Source organism: Psammomys obesus, unplaced genomic scaffold (genome assembly GCF_907164565.1).
Source record: "Psammomys obesus unplaced genomic scaffold, mPsaObe1.curated_primary_1811, whole genome shotgun sequence".
In the NCBI taxonomy this organism is placed as follows: domain Eukaryota; kingdom Metazoa; phylum Chordata; class Mammalia; order Rodentia; family Muridae; genus Psammomys; species Psammomys obesus.
Genome location: NW_026590715.1, coordinates 1,576,318 through 1,584,436, shown reverse-complemented (window position 1 = coordinate 1,584,436; position 8,119 = coordinate 1,576,318). Strand labels below are relative to the sequence as shown.

Here is an 8,119-nt window from a genome sequence, read left to right as displayed (position 1 = left end):
GGGGGGGTGCGCCGGTGATAGAACTTGCTGCTATATCTTATTGCGCTGGACCCAGGAGAATCTCAGGACGCATAGGATGACCACAGTCCCAGATCCCGAGCTGTAGTTTGTTTGCTAGGAGCGGCCGGCAGCACTGGAGTTCAGGCACTGTGAAGCCCCTGTGTGCCTCTTTATCCTTCTGCTCCGCTGCGGCAGGGTGATGGCGGCGTTTGGGGGAGTGCCCAAAAGGATTGGGTTTTCTCAGCCCCGCTCTCGGGTTGGGGTACAGACAATGTGGTCTGTGGCAGATTCTGTTGGGCACCTCCTGCCTCCTCCGAAGAGGGAGTAGGGATTTTGAGCTGGGCGCGCAGCTGCTATTCGCCAGTGGCAGGAGCTCAGTTGTGATGGTGGCAGGTACCCGCGGAGGTCGGAGAGACCTTCCAGGGAAAGACTAGGTGACCCGTGACCAGTCTGGCAACTTTCCTTCCCCGCGGGTTTTTTTTGCGACTGGGACTCGCAGCCTTAGGCCCCCTTGTGCCCACTAATCAGCCTGGGAAATTGATCGTGATAAGCAGGCTTGCAGCACCAGCCCGGAGACCCAAAACCCGCGTTGCCGGGTTTTCTTCCAGGTTCTGGCTGGGCAGCCGAGAGTGGACCGGACCGCTTCCCACGCCGTGGGAGCCTCCCCTCACCTGGGAAACACTGTCGATCGCTGTTGTTTTTGGGCCCAGAGTTCAGTCTCCTGGTTGCTGCACGGAGTGTGTTGTTCCGCTTCTCAGACAAGGTGTTCTCCTGGTGCCGCCATCTTGGCCCCTCCTTCTCCTTTTTTTTTTTTTTTTTGGACTAGGATTGGAAACCAGGCCCTTTTGCACCTGGCAAGTGCACTACCAAAATAACCATATACCAAAGCACCCCAGTTGTGTTTTACCATGTAATTTAACCCATAGGTTGATATTTTCTTTTCCTTTATGGTGAAGATGGAACCCACACAAACTAGGGAAGTGTCCTGCCATTGTCTCAACCCCCAAATTGATATTTCTATGATGATTTCATCTGGAGACCTTTTGCTTATGTTTCACATCTCTGGTCAGTTTGAGTCACTGGTTCGTTTAAAATTTAAAAACCTGTGTTGTCTGTGTTCATATAGTAAGCAAATCTTTCATGTCTGAAAATTCCAATGTTTTCTTTGTAATATTCTAGATTTTACTGTTCTATGTACTTTTCATTTATAATATATTTGCTCTTCCCAGCATTTGCTATTTTGTTTTTATTATAAGGCCTTGTTATTTGTACCTATCTGCATGAATTCTATGAGCCTGTTTCTTAAAATAATCATTTTACAGAACAGGGTAAGGAATACTTTGAACCAAGTTTTGGAGATGTTTAGGACCTCACAAGCATTGTCTGGATTGCAGCTCTAAATTTAAGTGAATGTGCATTTCTGTTTAGTACTTCCTAAGGGAGCCCAACTTTATTTGTCATCTTTTTTTTAGAGGTGAAACTGAGGCAGGCACATATATATCCAAAAGCCCTTTTGCTGGATAACATTTTGGTATTTCACTTGTTCTAGATGTCATCTTTTGGAAAACCTGGCTTCACACCATGGTTTCGGGCTTCTTGTTCTATATGGCAATACAGTTTAAGTTTATTCCCAAACTTTAAGTCATCTGTGATGGACAAGTTTCCCAAGGTTTTAACATTCCCTTATGTCTTAGTGCCTACATTCATAGTCATCTGTGGTACGTTGTTTCCCTTACTTGACTATAAGCTTGGTACTACTATTGAAAGCAATTTTCTTATTTTATTAGCCTATATATATTGTATGCAATAATCAGTTTCATTATGGCATTTTCATAATTTGTATATTTTGATCAAATTACACCCCATTACCTTCTCTTGTCCTTCATATTTTTACAGATCTTTTTTCCTCCTCCCAGGTACTCTCCACCTTCTATTATTACAGCTTGGATGACAAGGATTTCATGAGCCCCCTCCCCTAAGAATTAACAGACAGTTAGGAGTAGCTAAGGGAGAGTGGCTCATGAGTCCCTAACTCTTCCAAAGGGTCTCGAGGCAGTTAATGGTTGCCAAGAGGAGAGACATTTTCTTCTGGTTGCAGCCACTGGAAATGTACACACACACCTATATAGAACCCCTTGTCTATGCACCTGTAAGAATCCCTAATGAAATTCATAGAATCATGCCTGAAAACATTTTTATAGATTTAAAGAACCATTTTAGATGTTCTCTACAGGGAAGTGTTTGCATTTCAATGTATTATACAGCAGAAAACTGATGGTAGTACCATATCTAGTAGAGCACTAGACTAAGCACAAATGAAAGTGCCCTTAAAATTCTTAGCATTTAAAAATAAAATATGCTTAAAGTGTAACAATATATACACAGAAATGAATCTTCCTAGCGCATTTTGGAGAGTTTGGTGTTAATTGGGTATACCCTGAAATTTGTGACACATCGTTTGATAAATATCTCATGTTTAAGGTTAAGTAGATTCTGTGTAGGAAGCAGAATAATAGAATTTAATTAAGTATGTGCATATTTGAATTATATGTAAGAAATGGAAAACATTTTCAATTTTCTATTATAATTATTTATGCACTTAGAAATAAAGTATCATTTTAATATTGTTCTATTATTTAATTATGTTATTATTCTGTCTTTATTAGTCATTCGAAAATATTTCGATTGTCATGAACATAGATGGAAAGGTTGTTTTTATATCAGAGAATGTGTCACCTCTTCTTGGCTACGATCCAGTAAGTTCTTCCAGCTTTTGGAGAAATGGGTCATTCTGGTTTGTTGTTTATGGGTTATTTCTTTTTAGCCTCATATAACTCATTGGTGTCCACTCTTTCATCATCTTCTCCACTGGTTTCAGTGTTAAGTCAATAAAAACAAATTCTGGTTTAAGGTAAGAAAATGCAATTTGCATTTTGTTTAGGAGTTTTACAAAGAAGACTGGTTTTATTTTACTCTGTGTGGAACTTAGGATTCTTAGTTGAACATAATCCTACTGAGGTAATGTAGCCCTTTGGATTCTTTTTTATGAATGATATCCACCTTTCCTCTACTAATGAAAGAATAGGTAACACCTCTTATTATTTTATGTTTTACATCATATTTGTTGTACATATTATTTTAAATTTTTAGTTTTTTGTGGGTTTAACATATAAAATAATTAGGTTTTATTATGGCTTCCTTCTGTCTTTCCTTCCTTTTTGTCCTTCCTTTCTTCTGGAAAGATAAGGGTAGTATTCTATAGTTGAAGCTACACTGAAACTCCCTATGTAGCCCAGGTTGGTTTTGGACTCGGCATTGTACTTACTTTTCTGTCCTTTGTCCTGATTGCAAGTATGAATCATTATCTCTCGCTCATTAGTACATTTTATACTTAGATAACATATATTATTCTTTTTTATTTTCATTAATTATAGTTTATTCAGTTGGTATCCCACCTGTAGCTCCCTCCCTCTTCCCCTCCCAACCCCTTTCTTCCTTCCTCTTCTCCATCCATGCCCTTCCCCCAGTCCACTGATAGGGGAAGTCCTCCTCCCCTTCCATCTGATCATTATTTTTATTGTAACCATGGACATTATAATTCACATAATGTTCATCTTTAGTAATGTTTACTTAGTGTAAAAACAATAATCACTTCATACAGGATGTCTATAAGACTGTTTCAGTAACACATTGTGGGATAGGTGTAAGTTGGATTTGAGGCAACTGTCTAATTATAAAAAGAACAATATGCATGAATAAAATATAGGAAAATGCTTCATCTTGTATGGAGTAATAAAGCTGCACTGTGTGTAAACATTTAGACAGTGTCTTTGTGAGGTGATGGTTTAATTATTTGTTAGATGGGCAAATCAGTGAATGTCCAGGTTTATCATAGATTTGTTTAGTTATCTCAATTATATTTTTATAAATGAATCAACTAATAATTTTATTGACAAAAATAACTATTTCTTTATGTTACTGGAGATTGAAATTTTCCCCACCAAAATAAATGTGGCCAGATTAAAATGTATACAGGGATTTAGACTGGAAAGTGTGACAAAGGTGAAAAAAAAAAGTGAGAAAGAGCACAGTCAGAAGAAAGGCTTTCTAGCAGAGTTGAACACTCATTGGAAGGCATGTTTGTGTGGGGTTTTCCTATCTACTTTCAGTTGCTTGGATCATGACTGGAGACAGCACTATGGATGAGAAGCTGAGATTCTTCCAGGCCTGTAGCACAGAGGGAAATGATACATGGTGATGGTTACAGGATTAGTGGTCTCTGAGATAGCAGTAAAGGTTTCAATTGTTTGAGAGAGATAATGCATAGAAACTTTAGACAGAATGAATTGTAGCATGGAGTAATTGCTAAAGGGCAATGCAAACATCACCTATAGCAATAAACTGGCAAAGACAGAGCTAAATTCATGGGTGGTATGGAGACAGGGCAGACTAATTAGTATAGAAAGCAATACCTGTTCTCTCTCCCCAGGAAGAAATAATTGGAATGAGTTTATTAAATATTATTCTTGATGAAGAAAAGGAAGAAATATCTCAGAAGATAATTCTTAATCTTCCTTTGGCAAATTCAGGTATATAAATATTTACATATACAAAAAGACATATATGACTTTGTTTTGTTTTAATTTAATTTTGGGGTTTTGAATGACAAGCAACACTTAGTTGAATAATTTCTTGCTATCTTATCCCTTAGCAATTTTTGGAAAAATATAGTCAGAGTAGCTGCTGACCATATATTAATTTAAATTTATAGCCTATAATTTCAAACTACATTTCTTAAAAAAATTATCAACTCTGTAGGAGTGGGCCTTCACGCTCAGCAAAGGAGCTAATGACACTTTATGGATACTGGGGGAGGGTGAGAGGGTTTTCTCCAAGGATGTGGACCCTGGAAGGTTAACCATGATCACAGTGGTTCCCAACTTTCCTAATGCTGTGACCCTTTAATGTAGTTCCTTATGCTGTGGTGACCCTTAACCATAAAATGGTTTTCATTGCTACCTCACAACTGTAATTTTGCTACTGCTATGAATCTTAATGCAAACATCTGTGTTTTCCAATGGTCTTAGGTGATCCTGTGAAAGGGTCATTTGTCCCCCAAAGTGTTGTGACCTACAAGTTCAGAACTGTTATTTTAGTGGATGCTTCATATTCAGAACTATATACGTAGTAGAGATTGGAAGTGTGTATTTTTTGACACAAAGTTGGGAAGCGCCAAGAGGAGATATGAAATTGGATGTGGGAGGAATTGGGAAGAGTAGGACATAAACATGATCAAAATACATTACATACATATGTGAAATTCTCAAAGAATCAATAACATTTTATCAAAGTCATCCCCCACCCTATCTTGTTCTTTACCTAAACCCTAATTACAATAGTATTTCTCTGATTTTAGTAGCTAATCACAGCAGTATTTCTCTGATTTTAGTAGTGCTTTATAAATACCAGCATATTATATTCTGGCTAGTACCTTAGTCTACAGATAAAACAATGATAGCTTTGTGAGCACCAGCATTCATGGGATGAAAATTGTGTTCTTTAAAATGCTGTCTTTTTCTTTCTCAACTTCTCTTTAATAGAACAAGTGTATATTAGCCATTTTTTCCTCAACAATTATAGATTGGACAAGATAGTGAAGTAACAAGGATTGGAATAATTAAATCAAATATCATTTTAAAGATTGCCCCCCCCCAAAAAAAAAACTAAATAAGAAAAATAAAACAGACATGAACAGTTTCTGGGAAATGTTAATGATGTCAAGATGATGACATGCAGTGACTTCATGTCCTTACAATGTTAGCATCACTTAGCAAGTCAATGAATACGTAAGAAACAGCACAATATTATCCAATAAAAAAAAAAAAAACAGTAGAAAAGTTTGCCAAGATACTGAGCTTTTGTCATGTCTAAAGCTCTCCCAGTTAGCCTTGTTCTTTCTATCCTATGTGATGACGTTTTAACTAAGGAAGACTTTCATTGTCTGAAATAATCCATTGGACTAAATAACTTTGTTTCTTGTTCTCTTTAGTTGGACGTCTTATTGAATTTTGCTGTTATCTAAGAAGAGGAAATGCAGGTTGTAATGCCCAGGACAGGTCTAATTACATGTGCGCATATGAAAGAAGAGACACTTATGAGTATGTGAAATTCATCTTGTACCTGCAAGATTCTTATGATGGTAAGCAATCCAGCCCATGATATCTACATGATGGTCATGTATTCCCTGAATGCAAGAATACATGTTCTTGTATTATTGGCATTTACAAAACCTCTGATACCCCTACACTCTTAATTTTTGGCTACACCTATTAGAACTTTAAAAAATAATGACTTTTATAAGGTGGGGCCATATACAAACATGGTGGAATATATCGTTAAAGATAGCTGTCTCCTCCTTCAAAAGAATAATTTTAAAATCTAGTCAAAAAGTTTAATGTGCTAACAAACTTAAAGGCAACTCTATGAATCCTCAAAGATATAAATGGATTTTGTAGTTTGTAAATCATATCACAGATTGGATTAACTAGGGTCTGGACTTCTAACAACCTATCAAGGACCAATATATTAAAATACAGGCACTAATGTTCTATACACTGACCTGAGGAAAGAAGTCATATCTCTAAAATTTTCAATAGATAAAAGCTATGTTATTTCAATATTTATGCCATATGATATGGGGCCTGATGTACAATTTTTGAGGTTTAAGGTAGTGCAAGTAGAGAAATCAACGTATATAATTAAAGTTAACTGCTACAGAGCCATAAAAAATATGAGGTAATCAGAGGTAAGGTATAAATTGTGCTTTAGGTATCCAAATGCTTCTTAAAATATTTCTCCTATTTCTTGGAAGTTGAAAGTAAAATATCTTTAAAAACATTTGGAAAGATGCATGTCCATTCATACATACCACACACACACATTTCTTTTAGAGACTCCCACAACAGTCTATAGCACAACAGCAAAAGACTGACATCAGCACAAATTTACATTTGATTGCCACTATGAATGGCTCAATTTTCAGTGATGACCATCTGGGGAATCTTTGGAGTTTGGCTGTAAGGGAAAGAAGACAAAGAAAATCCTGTGGCTTAGAGTCTTGAAAGATGCCATTGGGGTGGCAAACAGCATTGTGATGTGGCAGTTGTCTGCCTTCTTGCTTATCTAGTATATCTTTTAACTTAATTGTCATTGTGTCTGTCATCCTTAGAGTCATTTGTATTTTTTGGAAAATGTGGTCGTAACAGCAGAAGCATTTCATCATCCGCTACAAAGCAGTATTGGGAACAACAGTATTATCTTGTGGGAACCATCAATGTTCTTCGTGCACCAGATAAATCAGTGAGTATGCTGTATGTCTTTCACACTTTGAAGGGCACATCATTTTCACTTTCAGCTGCTGGACATCAACTGCACAAAGACTCAGTAGTCAATAAGGAGAGAACAACTTGTATATTTCTGTTAGGATGTGAATGGCAGGAACCTGAACTGATTACAGTCATGAGGATGGAAACTCAAGGATTTGGGATGAGATACTGTCAGCAGTTACAGGCCTGACCAGAACAAATGGCAATTAGGGAGCTGGGAGAGGGTGTAGCTCTACTCTGTACAAGGCTGGGCTTGTACAAAATACAGAGTTTAACTCTCAGAGATTCCAAAATGATGACAACAATGTAAATTAATATGCTAATTTTTCTGCAGGAACAACCCATTAAAATTCTACCTGAGGTTATACTTGTTGGATCAGATGATGACAGTACTATACAGTACAATAGGTAAGGGGTATCATGGCTGTAAGTAATGCATAGCTGAAACACTCACTTTTTTTTTCTAAATAAGGCCAAAACAATAGAAAGATCATCTAATGATTGTAATGAATCTAAAATGGCCAATTTGCTGGTCTACACCTGCCTTATCAATTAATATAACTTAGTGTTTTCCAACAGAATAAGTACAGATTATTGCCTTTTTATTTTTGTTTTTAAACTATTTCAATTATGTTAAAAACTGCAGATTTTTCTTGCCTGCCTGCCTTTCTTTCCTTCTTTCCTTCTTTCCTTCCTTCCTTCCTTCCTTCCTTCCTTCCTTCCTTCCTTCCTTC

The 8,119-nt window shown here is 37.1% G+C and overlaps 1 protein-coding gene across 1 annotated transcript in view; it reads left to right on the top strand.

Annotated features, from left to right (window-relative positions):
• The window catches only part of LOC129678078 (uncharacterized), an 86,973-nt gene that overhangs the window by 52,214 nt on the left and 26,640 nt on the right, over positions 1–8,119 (top strand). The window contains exons 2-3 of the mRNA XM_055608759.1: positions 6,050–6,199; positions 7,229–7,359. Of these exons, the coding sequence (XP_055464734.1) occupies positions 6,050–6,199; positions 7,229–7,359 (281 nt within the window). The remainder of the gene's footprint in view (positions 1–6,049; positions 6,200–7,228; positions 7,360–8,119) is intronic.